Source organism: Chiloscyllium plagiosum, unplaced genomic scaffold (genome assembly GCF_037043375.1).
Source record: "Chiloscyllium plagiosum isolate Xiang-an unplaced genomic scaffold, Cpla_swu_hap1 HiC_scaffold_3, whole genome shotgun sequence".
In the NCBI taxonomy this organism is placed as follows: Eukaryota; Metazoa; Chordata; class Chondrichthyes; order Orectolobiformes; family Hemiscylliidae; genus Chiloscyllium; species Chiloscyllium plagiosum.
In genome coordinates, this window is record NW_028270141.1 from 141,170,650 (window position 1) to 141,195,760 (window position 25,111).

Here is a 25,111-nt window from a genome sequence, read left to right on the forward strand (position 1 = left end):
CCTTTTTCTATCATGTCTCATCTCAACTGCTATCTTTCTGGTGAAAGCAATCCTAGTCTTATCACCCTTTTCCTCCTAGCCAATGCCCTCGAGCCCAGGCAACAGCCTGGTGAACATTCTCTGCACTCTCCAAAGCTTCCATATCCTTCTGATTAGCGTGGTGACCAAAACTGCGCACATTACTCCACATGCAGACTACCAAGGGTTTTATATAGCTGCAACACAGTTTGCCAACTCTTATACTCCATGCCCTGGCTGATAAGAATCACCTTAGCCTGAGTCAGAGGCTTAACTCATAGTTAGACTGATAGGCTGAATACAATTTTCACAGCTTGAGGCGGTGACCAGGGAAGGGAATGGAATGCAACTGAGGGGTGGCAAGTGAATGAGGAATAAGGAACAGACAAGGTTAGGTACCTGATGGGAATACTTGAGTTAGGTATGTGGGAATAAGCTAGTGGAAGGAGAAGATATTGCTGGAAATGCTGTTCTTTGACCATGCGCATCCACATACTCTTAAGTTGTCCCATCCTCAAAAGAAGTGAGGGAGGGTACATAGTGTCTCTATGTTCAAGACAAGGTGAGAGAGTGCATGGAAGTCAGTCTGTCAAGGGCATCTTGGAAATGGTGTCTTGCAAATGTTCTCATTCTCTGAAATATGGCTTTCCCAGTGTCTATGCATCTTGTATTCTTTGTGTAGAAAGATTGACTGAATAACTAAATTGGTGCTTAAATAATTATATTGAACTTGTTTCAGGTATGACCCTGACATTCTGCTCGGATATGAAGTTCAGATGCATTCTTGGAGTTACCTTTTTCAGCGAGCTGCTGCACTAGAATTTGATCTTTGTCGGATGGTCTCCCGTATTCCAGGTATTAGTAATTTAAAATTTATAGTGCATGGGAATAAGTCACTTTATATGAAATAATAACATTTGTTATACAGAAACTGGTCACTTGATCTCAATTTCTGCCAACATCATCTAACACTATTATTCAATTTTATTGTCCCTCATGCTTTTTTAGATACCCTTGTTGAGATTCCACTGAAATTACTAAATCCTTTGGGAAGCAGCAAGGAACTGGGAAATAAGAACAGATCTGAAAGACAGAGAAAGTTTATTGAAAGCGGTGTGGGGGGGGGGTGCCGCCAAAAATATCAAACTTGTTAATAGTACAGCATTTAGCCCATCATGTCCAAATAGCCTACCCTCTCTCCACCCACCCATTCTCATTGACTCACCCATTGAAAGTTTTGCTAGTGTTCCTTGATTCCACAGTTGGTTAAGTGTGTAGCTTTGATGTCCAGGGCCATTTTAATTCCCCTGCAATTCAGCTCATTTATCAGTGTTTGGAATATGGTTGTAATGAGGTCATGCTGAGTAGCCCTGGCAGAATCCAGACTGAATGTCAGTGAGCAGATTATTCCTTTGTTTCATGAATGGGAATTAAAATAATGTTGTTGATTTGGCCAGCGTTTATTACTCATCCCTGATTGCCCGGGGCAGCTAATAGTAAACCATATTACTGTGCGTCTGGAGTCCCTTTTAGGCCTGACCAGGTAAGGACAACAGCTTTCCTTCCCTGATGGACATCCGTGAACCAGATGGGTTTTACAATAATAGCCAGTGGTTCCATAGTTTCCACTAGACTAGGTTTTTAGTTACAGATTTTATTTAATTCACATTTCACTATGGGATTTGAATTCATATGCCCAGAGTGTTAGCCTGGTTTTACGAGGAGGATGATCCTGATGCAGGGCTCATCCCCGAAATGTTGATTTTCTTACTACTTGGATGCTGCCTGGCCTGCTGTGCTTTTCCAGCGCCACTCTAATCTTGACTCTAATCTCCAGCATCTGCAGTCCTCACTTTTGTCTACTAGCCCAATGACAATACCACATTTCCCCCACCCCTATCTTTATGCCATTTGATTGCTCTGTTGATGACCACTTGCATCACTTTGTGATAGTCTGATAGTAATTCTGTAGGTTGGTTGGTTCCTGTTCTTGTGTGCAACACATACCTGGACAATTCTCACATTGTCTGTCTGGTAGATGCTAGTGTTATAGCTGTACTAGAATAGCTTTGCTAGGGCAAGAGTAGTTCTGGACAACAAGTCTTCAGTACTATTGCTGAAATGTAAAGGCTTAATGATTTTGCAGTGTCCAGTGTCTCCAGCCATTTCTCAACATCCTATGGAGTAAATCAAATCAGTTCAAACTAATATATCTACTGTAGACCTCTGCAGACTGAGATAGGTCATTGACACTCACAGCTGTAGTATTGCAAAATGATGGTGTAGGAACAAATAATGTAAGTCACAAAACCGTGCACCAGTATGTGGGACCATTTGTATGGAGATCGTATTTCTTGAACCTCTTCAAGCTTATTGAACTTACTAAATATGTCCACTTTCTGGGCAGAATTTAATGCAGGTTACAGGGTTCCAATTGGAGTGCTGTGAGAATTCTTACCACATTTTCCTTTTGGGAAGGCCTCTCACATTACCAATCATGCACTTAATTATACAGTCAGAGGTCTTTCCTGGACCGCAGAGATAAAATCATGTCTGCCGAGAGCTGTTGTGGGTCCCTGTTGTTGGTAATGCAGGCATGCGAGATCCAGGATCGCTGAGGCCATAGATAAGTGAGAGCATGGTGTAGATGCTTGCGGTAGACATTGTGGGGAGAGGTGGACAGTGGCATAGCTCTTAGCAGGTTGCCAACTCTTGATGCCTGACTGAGTGTTCCCACTCAATTTCAAATGTTACCAGATGTTTTGGACAAGGTTTATTTTCCCATGTTGCAGAGAACCCACCTTCTCTGGGTGAATATCGGCTGTGATAGGATGAGGCACTTAAGTAGGCATTAATTGCCCACAGTGGCTTCAGTTGGCAGAACAGGAAGGCTGTTCATGGGCCTTCCCACTGCAGGCTTAATTGGAATAATTATCGGAGGCAACAGAATCCCATGTACCATCCCATTGTCTGATTCAGTGTCCCATTCCTCCAAAAAAAAGTTTCCATTAATTGTCTTACAACCTCATTACCACTATGTAGTTGATAGCCCAGCCTCATTGCCTGGTGCCTATGTTAGGTGTCATCTCTGTACTGTTAGTTGTCAGCAGAGTTTGAAGCAAAATGTCATTGTGTGAAAATAATGGAATGATACAATATGAATAGTATGCAGTGTTTTTTTAATCTAAATGTATGTCGTGAAATTTTAATTCACCTTTGTTTATCAGATGACAGTAAAGAAAATCGATTTGCCACAGAAAGAGATGAATTTGGTGCAACTGCCATGTCGGAGATAAACGTTGCAGGAAGGATCATTCTGAACGTTTGGAGAATGATGAGGAATGAGGTAACTGGTCACTTGTGTAAAGTATAAGATCAGAATCTTCCTGACCTGATGAATTGTGTAGATTCAGTAAATATTGTATTGGCTGAGGCATTAACTATATCACAATTGAACCAATAGAAGGATGAAGAAAAGGGACTGAAGGGACATTGAAGTGAGTGAATGAGTTATGAGGTTATGGGTTAACTGTTAGATTGAGTCCTGCTTTCAATTTGGAACTTCTGAGTTTAAAAGTAAATATTGATTTGCATTGTTAGAATACACAATAAATAACCTTGCAATAAATGATGTCCATAATCACCACAAAACTGTAACTTAAATATGCGAAGCACAGTTATTAGAAGTACAGAATCTTCCAGCTCAGCGAGCAAACCTACACCCAGAACATGTCCTTACGTCACTGTCTTTTTACACATTGGTGCTGTGAGCCAGTGTTTACAGTGTTAACCTCTACTCTTGCACAAGTCACAAAGAGTTAAAACAATCTAACATTGCCTCACACTGGCAGTAATATCATAGGCGGCTGGTTCTTATGTTTACGGATAGTAGCATTCATTCAAATGAAGGTATCCATTCATTTACAAACAGCTGCATTCCTGCTGTGTAAATGATTCTAAAAGAACAGTTGCCCCTTTGTTTCGGGAATGCGACAGGTTTACTTTCTAATTGTAAATTTGAACAAGTTTATCTTTTTGAGGTAATGACTTTTTCCAAAACTGTGCTATAAAGCAAAGTGTCCTAAATAATCTTCTTTCTTTTATGTTCCAAAGTCTTTGTTGCAACCTCCTGAATATTTTAACTGAATTCCTTGGCTTCTTAAAGCACAGTCATTGAAAATTCAGCTGAAATGACAGTAAATGCTTGGTTACACATTCATCGACGATATATTTATAGGATACTTGAAATAACTTAGAGCAAAGGCCAAAACCATTGGTTAATATTGATTAGTGATGTTGAGCAGTATTCTGTTTTAGATCCCTTTGTTTTTATATATGTGTAAATTTCATTTGATACATTTTGTTTCTAATGACAGACTGAAAGGAAAATACTAATGTTATTGCATTGTATTTATTCATAAGCTTTCTCTCTACCCCAAAGAAACTCTTGCCCTATTAAATGTAAATAAGAACTTTAATCTTCATTCAAACTGCTACTCATATGAGTTACTTACTCAGTGTTTACTGTGTATTAAGGGGGTTGGTAGCTATTTTAACATTTGATTTACATCGTGTTAGATTAACTTTATACAATGACCAGGTTTGTGTATAAAATGCAATAGTTTTTGTGCACTGTTGAATTTATGTCTTCCTGCAGGTTGCTCTCAACAATTACTCTTTTGAGAATGTAGCTTTTCATGTTCTTCACCAGCGTTTTCCACTCTTTTCTTGTCGTGTCCTATCTGACTGGTTTGATAATAAGACTCATGTACACAGGTAAATTTCACCCTGCAGCTATATTTTAATAGTTAGCCTGTGTGCTTTAATTTAGATTAAACTTAGCATAATATAAGAGTCTAGCTTATCAAGTTATTCAACCCAGCTTAGATTTAAAAGTTCCCTGAGAACTGAAGCATTGAGATGCACAGACAGCAGTGAGTAGTGTCAAACTCAGAGAATAGCCTAGTTAAAAATTGAGGCTTCTTTAAATTTAATTTTTGGAAATCTTTTGTTCTGTAGAACAGATAGTACAAGTGTCTTTGTCTGTGTAGTATAGATATTAACATCTACCCAGAGTGTCAAGTTGGCAGGTCAGAAACTTGCATGCTCAGGGTTATCAGTTGGTGAGCTTTCACAGATAACTTCCTACCTTTTTTTTTAGACATTGGTTCCATTTAGCAGTATTGAAGATAGTGTTTTCTCATTGCTGAATTAGTTGGCATTAGTATTGGCAATCTTTTGTTTCAAATCTTTCATGTCTGGAATTAACTTGCAGTGAACAATATACAGAGTCAGATGTACAGCACGGAAACAGACCCTTTGGTCCAACTCATCCAGGCTGAACAAATTAAATCTAGTCCCATTTGCCAACACTTGGTCCATATCCTTCTAAACGCTTCCTATTCATATACCCATCCAGATTCCTTTTAAATGTTGTAATTGTACCAGCCTCAAACACTTCCTGTGGCAGCTTATTCCATACATGCACCACTCTCTGTGAAAGTGTTGCCCCTCTGGTCCCTTTTAAATCTTCCCCTCTCACCCTAAAGTATTCCATTTATCCCAAAGTTTACAGTGTCCATCTTCGTAAACAGAAAAGAGGGGGATGGATTTATTTTCTGTTTGAAATAAGAAATACATTGTTCTACTGAACAAAAATGAATTTGGGACTTTGTGTAGATACAAGTGGGATTTTCTTTGTAACCTTAATGCTGCAATAACTATTAGTTTTATGGAGTGTTTTGCTGCTTCTGGTGTTCATTGTGTTTCATTTTACTGTAGGTGGAAAATGGTTGACCATTATGTTTGCCGTGTGCGTGGAAACGTACAGTTGCTGGAACAACTGGATTTGATTGGAAGGACAAGTGAATTAGCACGATTATTTGGCATCTTATTCTATCATGTGCTGACAAGAGGTGCACAGGTTAGTAGTTAACTTTCAGGCTGTGTATCTGATACAGAAACAGTCCTGATGCACACTAATATCACTATTTTACATCATTTTAATACCATTGCACAAGTAGAATGGAAAGATTTTTTTAAAATGTTGTGATGATACATCTGTATCGTCCTAGCATTTTACCTTTTTTCCAATTGAATTTGTGGTCTGCAAACCAGTGAAATTTGTCATGAATAGAAAAATATGAAATAAGATCATTGAATTTGTTTTATTATCCACTAGAAAAACTGATAATATCCCTACAGCTATACCTTTCCCTAACAATAAGATATTTTAAATTCCAGTATTTTAGTTTTATTTCCCATTGGGCTATTGATTTTGAACAGACCATGATGAGAGAGCCTTCAACTGCTGCTGTCCAAGTGTTTTCCATGCAGTGTTGTTATATGAAATTAAACTATAATATTTTTAAAATCTGTGTAGGTACTATATGAATAAATCCAGATTTGTGTTTAAGGCATAATTTTTTTTTTTAAAAAAATCTTCTTTTCACAAAGACACAGTGCAAATTTAATGTTTCATGATAAAATGCTAAGAAGACATAATTTGACTTTTGGCTGTGGATTAATTTTTAAAATTCTGATCTATTTCTGTGAAAGATTAGGAATTCTTCACACAGTTACAGTAGTTATTTAGGATGTGGTGCTCCTGAAGATATTTTAGATCAAACATTATTCATAACATTACATTTTTGGAGCAGCATGAATTTTGCTTGATATCAAAGTGACTCTAAAAGAATGTTAAAGTTTGTGGTTGAACTTAGTTTCCACAATAGCATCATGGTAATTATTTCTTGTAGAGTACGCTTGTATTAGCTCTTGCAAATTTCAAAGATTAATTTCTCTAAGTACTCCATTATGGAATTTTAGACATGCATAGGAGTCCTCTGGCTCATTGTCCAGCTTTTTAAAATGATTGAAAATTTTGTATTCATCTTTTGCTATTAAAAATATCCATTGAAATTTGCTGTATGAAAATGTAACGATTTCTGCCTCAATCTTTTTCTTATCAAAGTTTCTCATGCTGCAGAAGTCCTTTTGCGGTACAAAGAAATACTTTATCCTAATTCTCTTCTCTATAATACATCATTCAGTCTGTTTTGCTGGTTAAGAAATTAATGTGGAAATAAAGGTGATCAAAAGTCTTCAAATGTAAGAAAATTGCTTTCCCTCACTTAGTTGCCTTCACCCTGCATCCAAGACCTCCATAGCTAAAAGTACGCATTGAAATGAGTAAATCATTAAATATTTAATATAATGCTTGCAAATGATTTGTATGCTTTGTGTATCAGTAGAAGCCCAAAGTATTGGTCACAATGTATAAAATCTTCACCAAAAAATGTAGCGCAGCTGCAGTTTGTAAATAATATAAATAGACATAGTAATGCTAATTACACTTTATTTTCCTGGTCATTTGGCTTAATTTGAAAAATGGTTAAAAACTTCTTAAATTTAGAGAATATGATTGATGTTTCTATGAACAGTTTACTAAAGAAAAATGCATGTTGATTTTCCAATCTCTGACCAGAAAAATAGACACTTAATCAGAACATCATGTAGTGATAATGCCTGTTTTGAGGGTGCAGTTTAGCTAAAAGCTGTAGACAACTTGGTATGAGCATTGAGCAAGATGAAATTTACCTGAGAACTGATGTATAAAATATTGCCACCTTGCTGCAAAGACTGATCAAATAATGAAAGTATCCTTTAACACTGCAACATGGTGTATTCTATTGACCAGTAAATCACTTGTTCTTTCAGTGAATGTTGATGGTGTTGGCTAGGCTAACATTTACTTCCCATTGCTAGGTGTTCTTGAGACAGTGATGAGCTACCATCTTAGGTTTAACGTAAAAAGGGGGAAGGCTTAAAGACAATTTGAGAGGCAAGATTTTACAGCGACAGTGGTAAGTGCCTGGAATGCGCTGCCAGAGGAGGTGTGGAACCAGAAACAATAGCAATGTTTAAGAGCCGTTTTGACAGATAAATGAAGGATAGAGGGGTAGGGACCACATAGAATTGCAAAGTTTTTAATTTAGGAAACTATTGTGTGTCAGAAAGTTTGGTGGGTTGTAGGGTGTGCTGTACTGCTGTGTTCTTTGGGCAAACCCAGTTTTTAGTAGATATGAGCTGATGGTTAAGATTGCTCATAATTTCGCATTGAGAAATAGTGTCACCTTGATCTGTTTCAGACTTTCTCAAGTTGAGCAGGCTGAGTCAATTTCTTTCTGTTAGAAGGAAAATAGATGTTCATATTGGTTTTATTCTTCTGTAATTGCTATATCTACCCTGAATTAGTGTCATTTTTAGACTTGGGAATTTATCCTTTGTTTGAGTGCAGAATTCTCAAAGTAAAAATCATATAGTTGGAGGACTTCACTAATGTAAACTTGCTTCCAAACCTAGTACTAAATTGCCTATTGTGGGTTTGAACTGTGTTCAAGATTGTGTTAAAATACTTGGTCAGAAGTCACAAAACACTAGTCCAACAGGTTCATTTGAAATCATAGCTCTTGGAGCATTGCTGCTTCATCAGGTGAAGTCTTGTTCACCTGACGAAGGAGTAGCGTTTTAAACGTTTGTAATGTCAAATAATCAGGTTTGACTTAACCTGGTGTCGTGTGACGTATGACTTTGTCCAGTTCAGTCTAACACCAGAACCTCCACACCATATGGTACTTGAGTTTAGTCCTAGGTTCAGTGGAGATCAGCTGTTGTTCTTGATGTACACAAGATCAGCATAAAATCAGCTGGGCTTTAGACAGCCAGAAGAGCTTTTATTTGTCATTTCTGCCATATACAACTGATACAGTTTAAAAATGAGACAGTTTTCCTCCAGAACCAAGATGCTACATGGACAGCACAAACTACGTGATCATACAAAGGGCAGCATAAAGTGCATAAGAAGTACAAAACATGTAAATTGCAATGTGATAAAAAAATGACAATTAATAGACATTGTTCTAGTAGCAACGTTGTGCAAAGAATTTCCAATGGAAAAGTGTCCAATCATACAGTGTTAAGGAGCCTGATGAGAAACTGTTGCACAGTCTGGCCGTGAGAGACCAAATGCTCCAGTATCTTCTGCCAGATGGTGGGAGGGAGGAGTGTTTGAGTGAGGGGTGTCTGGGATCTTCCACAATGCTTTTAGCCTTTCTGATGTAGTGTGGGATGTAAGTGTCTGTAGTGATCATCTCAGCTGTCCTCGCTATCCATTGAATCCGAGACGACAGTCCAATTCCTGACTGAGATGCAGCAGCTCAGAGTAGAAGTTTTGTAGGAAGGGAATGTACCTAGGTGTTAATTGATGGAGCATATCTGTGGCCTGACATAAGACTATAAGACATAGCAGAAATTAGGCTGTTCAGCCCATCAAGTCCACTCCACCATTCAATTATGGCTGATAAGTTTCTCAACCCTATTCTCCACATAACCTTTGATCCCCTTAACAATCAAGAACCTATCTATCTCTGCCTTAAATATATTCAATGACCTGGTCTCCACAGCCGTCTGTGGCAGTGAATTTCATAGATTCATCACTCTGGCTGAAGTATCATCTCCTCATTTCCGTTCTAAAGGGTCTTCACTTTACTCTAAGATTGTGCCCTTGGGTCCTAGTCTGTACTGTTAATGGAAGCATCTTCCCATTGTTCACTTTATCCAGGCCTTTCAGTACTCTAAGTTTCAGTTAGATTTCCCCCTCATCCTTCTAAACTCCATTGAGTATAGACCCAGAGTCTTCAAATATTCCTCACGTTTCATTCCTGGAATCATTCTCGTGAACCTCCTCTGGACCTGCTCCAGGGCCAGTACATCCTTCCTGAGATATGGGGCCCCAAATTGCACAATGTTCTAAATGTGGTCTGACCAGAGCATTATAAAACCTCAGAAGTACATCCCTGCTTTTATATTCTAGCCCTTACAAAATAAATGCCAACATTGTGTATATGCTTTCATAAACTACCGACTCAACCTGTATGTTAACCTACAAAGAATCCTAAACTAGGATACTAAGTCCCTTTGCACGTAAGATTTGCATTTTCTCCCCATTTAGAAAATAGTCTGTCTCTATTCTTTCTACCAAAGTGTACAACTTTACATTTTTCCATATTGTATTCCATCTGCCACTGCTTTGCCCATTCTCTTAACCTGTCTAACTCTTTCTGTGGCCTTCCCGCCGCCTCAATATTATCTGTCCCTCCAGCTATCTTTGTATCATCTGCAAACGTAGCCAGAATACTCTGTTCCTTCATCTAGATCATTAATTTATAAAGTGAAAAGTTGTGGTCCCAACCCTGACCCTTGCAGAACACCACTAGTCACCAGCTACTATCCTGAGAAGGACCATTTTATTCCACTGCCAGACAGCCAATCTTCTGACCATGCTAGTACCTTGCAGCTAACATCATGGGCTCTTATCTTACTCCGCAGTCACCTGTGTGGCACCTTATCAAAGGCCTTCTGGAAGTCCAAGTAGATAACATCCATTGGCTCTTGTTTGTCTAATATCTGCCAGCACTTGAGGCCCAGCCTGACAAAGAATATCACCATTCTGAAAAAATGCTAGATCTGATTAATCAGCTCTTTTTCATGTCAAAGGAGGAACAAGTAAGAAACTATATACGACTGGAAAGAGTTTTTTTTATTCTGGTTGACCAATTCTCTGTATTGCATTCCTGTTTTGCAGTATCGTGTGGAGTCCATGATGCTGCGTGTTGCCAAGCCAATGAACTACATTGCTGTAACTCCCAGTATCCAACAGCGATCTCACATGAGAGCTCCTCAGTGCATTCCGCTTGTGATGGAGCCCGAATCTCGCTTCTATAGCAACTCTGTCCTGGTTCTGGATTTTCAGTCCCTGTACCCTTCTATTATTATAGCCTATAACTATTGCTACTCTACGTGCCTGGGTAGTATTGACTACCTTGGAAAGTAAGACATTTTACTTTATATAATTGTATTTTGAGTTGAGTAGAACAGTGACTAGAGATTAGATTCAGATGGTTCAGAAAAATAAAATGATGTTTAAACCAGTCATGTTACAGCTATTTTGTTTTTGGAGTAGTTTGAATTTTTATTCCACATTGGGCTGTAACAGAATCTACTACAGCCCGCTGCAGATTCATATTCTACTAACAGACTGCAATATTATGTTTATTTTCTTTTGAATTAAAGTAGCAGGTGATACAACCTATATAATGGTGCAACTTAAGTTGGTTCACCTTGTAGTAAAAAGTAAGTGAAGATTTGCTGTATAACTCAAGAATCAAGGACTAAGGTTTAAGGTTAGAGGGGAGAGAATAAAAGAGAACCTGAAGGGGCAACTATTTTACCAGGGTGATATGCACGTGGTTGAGGTCGGTACATTTAACAACATTTAAAAGACATTTGGTCAAATACATGAATAGGAAAGGTTTAGAAGAGTATGAGCCAAGTGCATGTAAATGGGGATAGCGTTTATGAACATTTTTGGTCAGCATGAACCAGTTTGGGCAAAGGGCCTGTCTCTGTGCTATGGGACTACGACTATAACTCAATGCCTTGTAATTGGAAGTCACTCTGGGTAAGGGTTTTGAGATTTGTGATTTTTAATATCTACAATAATATAATTTTAATATGTCAGCTGTTGAGAGAGGCATCTAAACCCTTCAAAATTAATCTTAAATTGTAGGAACTTCACAACACAATATCAGCACATTTTGATGCTTTTTCAACATTGCTATGACTAAAATAGTTGCTCTAGAATTTTCAAAATATTTGCTTCAATTGTTGATGAATATGTCTGCCAGTAGTTTCTTCTAGAGTGGAGTTTTATACTTTGAAATATTTGAATTTTGAGGATTTGAAATTTGTCTCAAAAGTATCATTTGTGATGGTAGCAAAATTCTGGAGAAGTCCAGCAGGTCTGATAGCTGTGGAGAGAGAAAGAGTAAATGTTTTGAGTCCAATATAACTCTTCAGAACTGAAAGGAGCTGGAAAATCTTTTTTTTAATCTGTAGACAGAGAGGGAAGAGGTGCAAGTGGAACAGCTGGTGAGGAAGCCTAGAGCAAAAGGTAAAGAAGTGTTAGAGGTGTAAAACTGGTGTAAATGAAGGTGAGAAAATGTTTCTGCTCAGCTGGGCTATCTGTCACTAATCCCAGCCCACCGTCTCGATTACTCAAAACTGAGAGGAAAACAATTTGGGTAGAGTTTAATCTACTGCCATTCACCCAGAATTCTGCAATGTTTCAACACTAAGTTCAGTTTGCATTTGCAATTTGTGTCTCACTGCTGTCTCTTAATGAGGAAGAATGAGAAAGAGAGTGGTGAAGGTGTAATTACTTTCTCATTTTGACTTTGCTACTCTTGGCTCCCATGCATCAGATCTGTCTCCTGGAGAAAGTAGTGCAAGAGTGAAGCATTTGATGTCCTATTTACCAGGAATAAAAACAAAATTGTCTTTGTTTCTTTTATCAGGGATGAAGAATTTAAATTTGGCTGCATTTCCCAGAAAGTGCCTCCAGAGTTGCTTCACCGGCTTTGGAATGACATCACTATATCACCAAATGGAGTGGCCTTTGTTAAGGTATAAGTTAAAGACTGCTCAATATATAGTACTTAAGGTAAAACTAATTGTGATATGTTGTAAAGTGATTCTAAGAATATTAAGAATGCATTTCTATTGTTAAAATTATTGATTGGAATACCTGGGTTACAAGGTGCTGTAGCTAACATAGATAATTTTTGCAGTGAGCTGAAACCAAATCACTTTTTTTCACATTTATCATTCATGGGACATGTTATTGGCTAGCATTTATTGCCTGTCTCTAATTGCCCTTAGGGAGGTGGTGGTGAGCTGCCTTCTTGAACTGCTGTAGTGCATGTGTTGTAAGTTGACCCACAGTGCCAATAGAGAGGGTATGCCAGGATTTCGACCTGGTGACAGCGAAGGAACACCGGTTAGGCTTCCAAGTCCAGATGGTGAGTGGCTTGGAGGGGAACTTGCAGGTGGTGGAGTTACCATGTATCTGCTGCCCTTGTTCTTCAAGATAAAAGTGCTTGTGGATTTGGAAAGTATTATTTAAGGATCTTTCATGAATTTTTATCGTGCATTTTCTGGTAAAGCACATCACTGCTACTGAATGGCAGTGGTGGAGGGAGTGGATGTTTGAGGATATGATGCCAATCAAGCAGACTGGTACAAATTAATTCTTAGACCAGATTCCAGCTGAGGTGGTTTATTGGTAGCCCAGTTTCGAACCATGAATGTCACCTGTTGTTAATTGTTCATCTTAAAATTTATTTTAAAACTCTGTTTCTGAAGCTTTCATAATAATATCTAAACATCAGGAGGTGAATGTGAAGAGTGTTTCTTTCCTTTTTTTTAAAAGATCTGTGCAGAAATAGAATCAGTACAGTGCTAATAAAGGCCTTTGGTCTATTTGAATCTGCGCTGGCCTTCCCAAAATCATCCCACCCTATACTATGAACCCACATTTACCATGGCTAATTCTACTAGCCTGCATTTCCCTGGCACTATGGGACAATTTAGCATGGCTGATCCACCTAAGTTCTACGTCTTTGGACTGAGAGAAGAAATTGGAGCACCTGGTAGAAACCCACACAGACAAGATTGGAATTGAACCCAGGTCCTTTGTGCTCTGGGGCAACAGTGCTGACCCCTGGACCACCACGAATTGATTGATTGAAACCAAAAGAACTGTGGATGCTGTAAGTCCAAAACAAAAACAGAAACAAAGTTAACTCCATTTGAGTGACCCCTCTTCAGAATTGATGGCAGCTAGGAAAATGTTGGTTTATATGTGGGTGCAGGTATGCCGAAAATAGATTGATCTTGCTTACATATTTTCCTAAGGAACCCTGTAATAAGAGAATGAATTATCTCTAGCATGAAACAGCAATGTATTACTGCAGACTACCAAACAGGAGTAGCTCTGCAGGCAGTAAATAACTTTGTGGGCGGCACGGTGGCACAGTGGTTAGCACTGCTGCCTCACAGCGCCTGAGACCCGGGTTCAATTCCCGCCTCAGGCGACTGACTGTGTGGAGTTTGCACGTTCTCCCCGTGTCTGCGTGGGTTTCCTCCGGGTGCTCCGGTTTCCTCCCACAGTCCAAAAGATGTGCAGGGTCAGGTGAATTGGCCATGCTAAATTGCCCGTAGTGTTAGGTAGGGGTAAATGTAGGGGTATGGGTGGGTTTCGCTTCGGCGGGTCGGTGTGGACTTGTTGGGCCGAAGTGCCTGTTTCCACACTGTAATGTAATGTAATCTAATCTAATCTAATCTAAAAACTTTAATTAGCCTGGTAAAGACCAAACAGTTTAGGTTTCTTGTGTCTCCAAGTGAATATGAGGTCCTTTTCAAAATAGGTATGAGCTTGGTAGGATAGACATAAATGTCCCTGCTTGTATATGAGGCCAAAACTTAACTAAACTTCATTTATGCACATTTTTTTTAGAATGTGGAATGCATTACCACAATTGGTTGAGAGAAATAGCATTTAAGGTGAAGCTCAATAAGCACATGAAGAAAGAAATCGAAGGATGTATAGAGGGTTAAATCAAGAGGGAAAAGAGTATAAAAACCAGCACAGATCTGTTTAGTGAACAGTCTATATTTTGGCTGTAAACTTTCCAAGTTGCATTTGTTTGTCTCTGGGTTAATTTAAATGAAAGAAAACTACAAAACAGAGGCTGACCACCTCATTTGGTGTGAAGCAAGATTTTAAATGTTTCTCTAGATTCAGCTTTTTCACAAACGTGTAAATATTGTTGTTGTAGCCATCTGTGCGGAAAGGTGTGTTACCAAGCATGCTCGAAGAGATACTGAAAACCAGAATAATGGTTAAACACTCAATGAAAGCTCACAAGAAGGACAATGCCCTTACGAAACTGCTTCATGCTCGACAGCTGGGTCTAAAACTCATCGCCAACTTCACTTATGGTTACACTGCTGCTAACTTTTCTGGAAGAATGCCATGTGTTGAGGTACTATAATGATACTTAGAATGCACATTTTCGCAAGATTTTTCAATTACAAATGAATTAAAAACCTTCAATTTAATCAAATGTGGACTGCACATGTATAATTTTGTGTATGTTTTTTCAGTAACTTAAAGCTTTCAGTAACTTAGCCAGAATGACATGTTTCTAAGCTGTAACATTGTAAGCAAATACAAAAAAATTAGCTTGTAATTTATTGCAGCAAATTATTGGGCTAGTGGATTGGTAGCCTTTGTTACGAGAGGATTTGACTACAAGAATAGTGAAGTCTTACCTCAATTGTACAGAAGCCTGGTTAGACCTTGCTGGAATACAGTATGCAGCTTTGGCCTCCTTACCTCAGGAGGGTTGTTATTGCTATAGAGTGAGAGGATTGATGAGGGTGGAGCAGTGGATGTGATCTATATTGACTTCAGTAAAGTTTTCATTAAGGTTCCTAATGGTAGACTGGTCAGCAAGGTTAGATCACATGGAATGCAGGGAGAACTAGCCATTTGGATACAGAATTATACTGACCTTTGACTATAGTCATTGAGAGGGATAGGAGCAGGAGGTATGGGAAAGTATTTAATTGGGGGAGGGGGAAATTACAATGCTCTTAAACAGGACTGGAGCACCTAAATTGGGAACAGATGTTCTCTGGGAAATGCACGACAGACATATGGAGGCTGTTTAGGAAGCACTTGCTGATAGTGTTGGACAGTTTACCCCACTGAGGCAAGGAAGGGATGGTAAGTTGAAAAAACCTTGGGTGACAAGGGATGTGGGACATCTCTTCAAGAGGAAGATGAAGGCTTACTTAAGGTTGAGGAGACAAGGATCAGATAGGATCTTAGAGGGTTACAGTGTAGCCAGGAAGGAACTGAAGAATGGACTGAGGAGAGCTAGAAGGGGGCATGAAAAAGATTTAGTAGGTAGAATTAAGGAAACCCCTAAGGCCTTCTACACTTTTATGTGAGGAACAGAAGGATGGCCAGAGTGAGGTTAGGGCCAATTGGGGACAGTTCCCTCCAATCAGAGGGAACTTGCTCCTGAAGTTGGAGGAGGTTGGGGAGGTCATTTAATTAATACTTTTATTTCAGTATTCAGTTCTGAGGTGCCTTTTGACGTTTTGAGGACAGCGTGAAACAAGTTGATGTTGAGGAAGATGTGCTTAATATTTTGAAAAACCTAAGGATAAGTCCCTTGGGCCAGACGGGATATACCCTAGGTTACTATGAGCAACGAGGAAAGAGATTGCTGTACCTTTGGTTTGGCGACGAACTTTGCGTACCCGCTGCCCGCTGGAATAGTACCAGATGATTGGAGGATGGCTAATGTTATTCCCTTGTTCAAGAAAGGGAATAAGAATAATCCTGGGAATTACAGACCAGTCAAATTATTGGGGAGGATTCTGCAAGACAGGATTTATGATTACTTGATTAGAGATAATCGGCATGGCTTTGTGAGGGGCAGGTTTACAATCCTTATTGAATTCTGAGCATGGGATAAAACACATTGAAGGTAGAGCAGTGGATGTGGTGTACGTAGATTTTTAGCAAGGCATTTGATAAGGTTCCCCATGGTAGGCTCATTCCGAGAGTAAGGAGACATGGGATACAGGGAAATCTGACTGTCTGGATACAGAATTGGCTGGCTGGTAGAATTCAGAGGGCGGTGGTAGATGGAAAGTATTCGGCCTGGTGTTCAATGACCAGCGGTGTTCCACAGGGATTGGTTCTGGGACCTCTGCTCTTTGTGACTTTTATAAATGACTTGGATGAGGAAATAGAAAGATGGGTTAGTAAGTTTGCCAATGACACAAAGGTTAGTGGAGTTATGGATAGTGTGGAAGTTGTTGTAGGTTGCAACGTGACACTGACAGGATGCAGAACTGGGCTGATAAGTGGCAGATGGATTCAACCTGGAGAAGTGTGAAGTGATTCACTTTGGAAGGAAGAATTTGAATGCAATGTGAGGAATAGGGATATCTTGCATCCACGTCCATAAATCCCTCAAAGTTGCGACTCAAGTTGATAGGGTTATTAAGAAGGCGTATGGTGTGTTAGCTTTCATTAGCGGGGGGATTAAGTTTAAGAGCCATGAGGTTATGCTGCAGCTCTATAGAGCCCTAGTTAAAACACTTGGAATATTGCGTTCAGTTCTGGTTGCCTCATAGGAAAGATGTGGAAGCTTTGGGAAGGGTGCAGAGGAGATTTACCAGGATGCTGCCTGCACTGGAGGGCATGTCTTATGAAGAAAGACTGATGGAGCTAGGGCTTTTCTCATTGGAGCAAAGAAGGATAAGAGGTGTACTAGATGATAGGTATGAGTGGATAGCCATAGACTTTTTCCCCTGGCTGTAATGTTCACTGTGGTGGGCATAATTTTAAGGTGATTAGAGGAAGGTTTAGGGGAGATGTCAGAGGAAGATTCTTTACTCAGCATTGGGTTCGTGGAATACACTGCCAGCAATGGTGGTAGAGTCAGATACATAGGGACAGTTAAGCGACTATTGGATAGGCATGCGGAAGCTAGTACAATGAAGGATATGTAGGTTAGTCTGATTTTTAGAGTAGGATACAAGGTCAGCACACCATTGAGGGCCAAAGAGCCTGCACTGTGCTGTACTGTTCAATGTTCTATGTTCTAGAACTGGCTCGAAGGTTGGAGACAGGGTGGTGATGGAGGGTTGATTTTCAGACTGGAAGCCTATGGCCATTTGTGCCACAAGGATTGATGCTGGGTCCACTGCTTTTCTTCATTTATGTAAATGATTTGGATGTGAAACAGTATGTTTGCAGATGACGCCAAATTTGGACGTGTAATGGACAGCGAAGGATGTTACCTCCGAGTACAACAGCATCTGATCAGATGGACCAAGGAGTGGCAGATGGATTTTTAATTTAGATAAATGTGAGGGACTGCATTTTGGAAAGGCAAATCCAGGCAGAACGTATACACTTAATGGTAAGGTCTTAGGGAGTGTTGCTGAACAGGGGACACATTGGAATGCAGGTCCATAGTTCCTTGAAAGTGGAGTCTCTGGTAGTTAGAATGATGAAGAAGGTGTTTAGTATGCTTTCTTTATTGGTCAGTACATTGAGTACAGGAGTTGGGAGGTCATGTTGTGGCTGTGCAAGACACTTTTGAAATACTGCGTGCAATTCTGGTCTCCTTCCTATTGGAAGGATGTTGTGAAACTTGAAAGGATTCAGAAAAGATTTACAAGGATGTTGCCAGGGTTGGAGGTTTTGAGCTATAGGGAAAGGTTGAATAGGCTGGGGTTGTTTTCCCTGGAGCATCAGAGGCTGAGGGGTGACCAGAGGCTAGAGATTTATAAAATCATGAGAGGCATAGATAAGTAAATAGACCAGGTATTTTACCTTGGGTGGGGGAGTTCAGAACTAAAGGAGATGGTGTGTGAATGGAATGAGCTGCCAGGGGAAATGGTGGAGGCTGGTATGATTACAGCATTTTAAAAGGCCTGTGGATGGGTATGTGGATAGGAAGGGTTTAAAGGATATGGGCCAAGTGCTGCCAGATGAGGTTAGAATATCTGGTCGGCACAGGTGAGTTGGATGGAAGAGTCTGGTCCCGTGTTGTACATCTCTATGACTCTGAGTGTAGCAATAGTTCACCAGGCTTGTTGCCATTATGGCAGGACTGTCCTCTAATAGACTGGGCAACCTGGCCCTCTGTTATACAGGCAGAGTTCTGCAACATGAAATGGGGCCCTTTGGACTATGTATCTGCACCAGTCATCAGCAACTATCTATTCTAGTACAATTTTCCAGCACTTGGCCCATAGACTTTTTTGCGGTGACACTTCGAGTGTTCATCTCAATGCGTCCAAAACGTTGTAATGGTTCCCACCTTTTCTACGCTTTTAGACCAGGTAACCTCTGAACCTCCTGCCTTTAAATCTAGGCTCCCTAGTTACTGATCTCTAACCTAAGGGGAAATGTTTCTTATTGTCTACTGTAGGCCCTCCTAATTTTGTACACCTCCATCAGGTTCTCCCCTTACCCACCTAACCTTCTCTGCCTTAAGGGAAACTGCCAGAAGTGTCTCTTCAAAGCTGAAATGCTCCAGCCCAGGCAACACCCTGGTGAATCGCCTCTGCACTGTAATGACTGTGCTGTTTTATTTTTCTTTTGCTAAACTCTGCACCGAAATATGAGAGAGAGCTGTTCTAAAACCAGTGTTTTGGTGAGGGTGCTGCAGTTTTGAAAACCAAGTGAGCTGACACCCAGGCCAGACATTGTGTAAACACCTGTTTGACCCAGCAGGAATTGAAGACATCAGTTGCAGACAATTTGAAACAGAGGAGATGTACAACACAGCTTTTATTTCCAATAAGTAGTTCATTGGGCTCGTGACCAGTTATCAATGACCAAGACCTTTGTGCTTTCTAGTAACAACATTTGGTTTCTGTGTGACTGAACAGTTTGGATCAAGAAATATTGGAGCAAGAGAAATTTTCAGTTCTTCCCCATCTCAGTTGTAGCCTGTCACTGTTCTCTATAGTCAACAATCACTTTAATCCTTAAGGAACTCAGTTTTTTCCCTCTGCCCATAATCTATTTAACCCTCTCTTTCAGGGGAGCTTGAGGGGATTAGGGTTTTAATTAGTAATATTATATGAATACAGGTTATAAATGTCTGCCTACATCTAGTCTAATTACTTAAAATAAATAGTGAATCTTGTTTGATCCAGAAACTTGGTCTTTGCTTTTTAACAATCAAGGTCTGTAAGATGGTAAGTTAGGAAACTTTGCCTACTTTATAAAATCACGAAGTTCTGTGACAAGGTTGGGAATACCTGGGCTCAATTTCTAACGTGCTACCACAGTGGGTTATGGCAGCAGCCATATCCTTCCTATAATGTGATAACCAGAACTGCGTGCAGTAATTCAGTTGTAACTTAACTAACACATTTCCCTGTAACCTCCCTGCTCTTGTGAAAAGAACTTTTGCCCAGTTCTGGAATTGTTCTCTTCTGTCAATGTTTCAACCAAGGCCATAATGAGGTCAAGAGCTGGGTGACCCTGGTGGAACCCGAACTGAGTATTAATGAGCAGATTATTGCTAAACAAGTGCTGCTTAATGGCAGTATATATGACTGCTTGCATCACTTTATTAATGATCAAGAGTAGACTGTTAGGGTATTAATTGGTCAGGTTGGATTTGTCTTACGACTTGTGTATAGGGCATACATGGACAATTTTCCACTGTCATGTGGATGCAGTGCTGTAGATGTACTGGAACAGCTTTGTCAGTGTCACGGCACATTGAGCACAGCAAGTCCGTATTAGTGCCAGAAGCCTTCCTCCAGCTGTTTTGTGATATCACACAGAGTGAATCAAATTGACTGAAGACTGGCATGTGTAATGCTGGGGTCCCCTTGAGGCCGAAATGGATCATCCATGATTGCTGTGAATGCTCCAGTCTTGCCCTTTGCATTGATGTGCTGGATTTCCCCCATTAGTGACACTGGCTATCTCTGTGGAGCCACCTCCAATGCATTGTTAATTGTCCACCACTATTCATGATTTGATGGAGCAGGATAGCAGAACACTTCAATGATCTTTACTCAAACTATCCACATGATTCATCCACTGGCGTTTCATTTCACACACTCACAACTAGATGTTTTTAAAAAAAGAAGTTGACTTCATGTTGAGGTTGTACAGGATGTTGGTGGGGCCTCTTCGGGAGCACCGTGCGCAGCTCTGGTCACCCTACCACAGGCAGGATATTATTAAATTAGAGAGGGTTCAGAAAAGATTTACCAGAGTGTTGCCAGAATGACAGGGTGTGAGTTCTAAAAATAGGCTGGGACCTCTTTCACTGGAGCCTGTAGGAGGTTGAGGGGTGAGCTTATAGAGATTTATAAAATCATACGGGGCATAGATAAGGTGAATAGAAAGAGTCTTTTCCCTTTCATGGGGGACTTCAAAACTAGGGGCCATATTTTTTTGAGGTGAGAGGACAAAGCTTTAAAAAGGACCTGAGGTGCAATTTTTTACAGTGTGGCTTATGTGTGGACTGAACTGCCAGAGAAAGTGTGTAGGTACAGTTACAACACTTAAAAGACATTTGAATAAGTACATGAATGGTAAAAGTTGGGAGGCATATTGGCTAAACGCAGGCAAATGGGAATCGTTTAGTTTGGAAACATAGTCGGAGTGGACTAGTTAGATCAAAGAGTCAGAGCCAGAGTATGGAAACAATCACCCATAAAGACGCAGGGTGATTATAATGCTTCAGGGCAATCTAGATCAGTTGATTTGTGTGGGCAAACACATGACAACTGTCAAGATTAGAGTGGTGCTGGAAAAGCACTGCAGGTCAGGCAGCATCCGAGGAGCAGGAAAATCGACGTTTCAAACAAAAGCCTTTCGTAAGAAATGAGGCTGGGAGCCTCCAGGGTGGAGAGTTAAATAGGAGGGGGGGTGAGGCTGGGGAGAAGGTAGCTAAGAGTGCAACAGGGAGATGGCGGTGGGGATAAAGGTGATAGGTCAGAGAGGAGGATGGAGTGGATAGGTGGGAAGGGAGATTGGCAGGTAGGACAGGTCAGGAGGACTGTGCTGAGCTGGAAGGTTGGAGGTGGGGGAAGGGGAAATGAGGAAACTGGTGAAATCCACATTGGTGGCCTAGGGTTGGAGGGTCCTGAGGCGGATGATGAGACGTTCTTCCTCCAGGCGTCAGGTGGTGAGGGAGCGGCGACGAAGGCGGTCCAGGGCCTGGAGGTCCTTGGCAGAGTGGGAGGGAGAGTTGAAATGTTTGGCATAGGGTGGTGGGGTTGATTGGTGCAGGTGTCCTGGAGATGTTAACCTTACTAACCACCTGATCCACCTGTCTTATTTCTTTCAAGATCTCTCTGGTCCTTAGCATTTCCTAGAGTCCTGCCCTTCATGATTTACTCCCTCACCTTGTCAGTCCTCTCAAATTTATCACCTCACACTTCTCTGGAATTTCAAAGAATGAGTGGTAATCTAATTGAAATCTACAAAATACTTCTCTCAAAAAAAAGGGTTAGAAGCAAGTAGTTTATTTCCTTTGAGCATCTAGTACCAGGGGTGTCATTTGAAAAAAATAAGAGGATGCCATTCAGGACTAGGATGAGGAGAGTTTGTTTATTCAGAAAATGTGTATGTGGAAGCTCAGTCTTTGAGTATAATTAAAATTGGGATTAATTTTGTGGTGTTCTAGCAAGAGTCAATGCAGGTATATGATTTTCTAACAGTAACAAGTGTTTCTGCTAGGCTGCGCAGCAATTGGGAAACAAACAGTCTATGCAAGAGCAGCATTTTCTTCATGCAGTAAAAGGCAGTATTTCAACCTTTAAAGGATGTGTGCAATGTAACAAGCCAGTCTTGTAAAAAGAAGTGGAAGAGAGGACCTTGGATGTAATTTCCAGAAGACTTAGAATTTCACACAAGTTTTAACTGCCATTTAAATTTAGGATCTGAAAGATTGAAGGATTTGAATCTCCTCTTACTAGTTTAACTATCAGAGCACTTAAGTCCAAATTTTAATTTTCAGTGTATTTTGAAATGTTTATTACATCTTAACATGCTCCCACTTGAAATATTTTGTAAAGACATTTTCTGTATTTTCTAAAGGTTTACTGTGTTACATTGGCATGTAATTTGTATGGAAGAATAATTTCTCAATTTCTTAAACAGATTGGTGATAGCATTGTTCTCAAAGCAAGAGAGACCCTTGAACGTGCAATAAAGTTGGTCAATGAGACAAAGAAGTGGGGAGCTCATGTTGTGTATGGAGACACTGACAGGTATCACTTATTGATCAAACTATAATTGATAACAATGTTAAATAGATACCTGACTTTCAGGTGTTAAATTATGAAAGAGAGATTATACAAATTAAGCATGTTTTCTCTAGAATTTAAAAGATTAAGGGGTAATCTCATTGAAGTTTTCACAACATTAACACAAAAAGATGGCTCGATAAGGATAAACTATTTTCAGTAGTTGAACATTCTAGAACTGGGGACATCCTCTCTTTCTTTAAAGAAAAAAGAGCAGTCTGAACAAGAGAGAGTTAGGAAGCACTTCTACACACACGGTGGCGGATGTTTAGCGAGGTTTTCACAAACAGTAGGTACCATACATCAGGAGCATCTCGGAACTGACAGCCAGACTACTGCGACCCCTAGGACTCATAACAGCACACAAACCAACAGCCACGCTCAGACAACAACTCACCAGAACGAAGGACCCGATACCCAACATGAGCAAGACAAATGTAGTGTACAAAATACCATGCAAGGACTGCACTAAACACTATATAGGACAAACAGGAAGACGGCTAACAATCCGCATACATGAACATCAACTAGCCACGAAACGACACGACCAGCTATCTTTAGTAGCCACACACGCAGACAACAAGCAACATGAATTCGACTGGGACAACACTACTATCATAGGACAAGCCAGACAGAGAACAGCCAGGGAATTCCTAGAGGCATGGCATTCATCCACAAACTCCATCAACAAACACATCAACCTGGACCCAATATACCAACCACTACAGCAGACAGCTGAAACTGACAACCGGAAGCGGCAGGGACAGACCACTATAAACACCGGAGGAAACATCAAAGAAGCGCTTCGCAGGAGGCTCCCAAGCACTGATGATGTCGCCTAGCCAGGGGACGAAGGGTTTGCAACAAAAACTTCCAGCTCGGCGAACAGAACCACAACCTAAATAGTTATTTAACAGCTAATGTAACAAATTTAACATTTCTATGTAGTTATGAAAAGTCAGAAGCAAACAAAAAAATCTGGAGCTATTAGAAATGATTGCTGATTAGCATTGGGAAGAAAGGTTAATGTTTTAGATAAACCTTTCATCAGAACACTTTTCACACAGAAGCCTAATTATTGCCTTGCAGTAAGCAGCTGTTGATGTAGGGACCGCATGTTTGACTGGCATCATTCAGAATTGAATTAATTCGATTAGATTATTTAGTGGGGAAACAAGCCCTTCAGCCCAACAAGTCCGCACCGACCCTTGGAAGAGCAACACACCCAGACCCATTCCCCTACCTTTACCCATTCACCTAACACTATGGGCAATTTAGCATGGCCAATTCACCTAACCTGCATATCTTTGGACTGTGGGAGGAAACCAGAGCACCCGGAGAAAACCCACACAGACACGGGGAGAACGTGCAAACTCCACACAGACAGTTGCCTGAGACGGAAGTTGAACCCAGGTCTCTGGTGCTGTGAGGCAGCAGTGCTAACCACTGTGCCACCGCTTGAACTAGTTGGCTAATTTGGATGGAATATTTTGAAAGGATAGAAACTAGGGCAGGGTGGGGCCATAATTGATCTTACAACTGTAGCAATGTCTTGCATTATGGCTGAGAAATGTATTTGCATGCACCAGCATCTAAACTTCAAAAGGTATGTGAATGAGTCTTTAAAAATCTGTCTTATCAAGTGTGTTCTGACCATATGGCAAAATAATCAGGAAGATTGCCCACTTCCATCTCCATAACTTCAATAGGTTCACCTTCTGTTTCACCTTTTATCTGCTGCAGAAACTGTCATCTATGCCTTTTTTTTTCAACCTCTCAACTTGACTATTCCAATACAATCTGACTAGCTGACCACATTCTTAAGCTCTCACCAAGTCACATTCACCTGCTGAGCTGCATTGGCTTCTAGTTGAACTATGCTTCAGTCTTCAAATTCTCAAACTGTTTTTCAAATGGCTGCATAGCCTTTTTCCCCCTCCTTGAGGAGATGTTGATTTATGGCAATCCATCTGGACTAGTCTTCCAGAGGCCAGGATTATGCTGTGAAGAGGTCAATTCAAATCCCACCACAGCAACTGATGGAATTTAAAGTCAACCCATGAGATCTAGAATTAAAAACTTGTTTACCCATGGTAACCTTAAAACTACGATCGATTGTCAAAAGCCACTAATATTTCACTAACGATTCATCATGTTCATTAATGGAAAGAAATCTGCCGTACTTAATTGGTCTGGCCTACATGTGATTTGAGATTCAGGGTTAATAGTGTTGACTCTTCAATATCATCTGAATTGGCCTCATAATCCATTCTAGTCAAGGCTAATTAGCAATGGGTCACGAATGTTCACATTA

The 25,111-nt window shown here is 40.3% G+C and overlaps 1 protein-coding gene across 2 annotated transcripts in view; it reads left to right on the forward strand.

The window, feature by feature from the left end:
- Positions 1 to 25,111, forward strand: part of rev3l (REV3 like, DNA directed polymerase zeta catalytic subunit) — a 198,201-nt gene that overhangs the window by 149,534 nt on the left and 23,556 nt on the right. For both annotated transcript variants that reach the window (XM_087983923.1, XM_043687152.2), the window contains 8 exons: positions 758 to 873; positions 3,246 to 3,364; positions 4,676 to 4,794; positions 5,800 to 5,941; positions 10,664 to 10,908; positions 12,435 to 12,543; positions 14,757 to 14,963; positions 22,652 to 22,761. In XM_087983923.1, the coding sequence (XP_087840049.1) occupies positions 758 to 873; positions 3,246 to 3,364; positions 4,676 to 4,794; positions 5,800 to 5,941; positions 10,664 to 10,908; positions 12,435 to 12,543; positions 14,757 to 14,963; positions 22,652 to 22,761 (1,167 nt within the window). The remainder of the gene's footprint in view (positions 1 to 757; positions 874 to 3,245; positions 3,365 to 4,675; positions 4,795 to 5,799; positions 5,942 to 10,663; positions 10,909 to 12,434; positions 12,544 to 14,756; positions 14,964 to 22,651; positions 22,762 to 25,111) is intronic.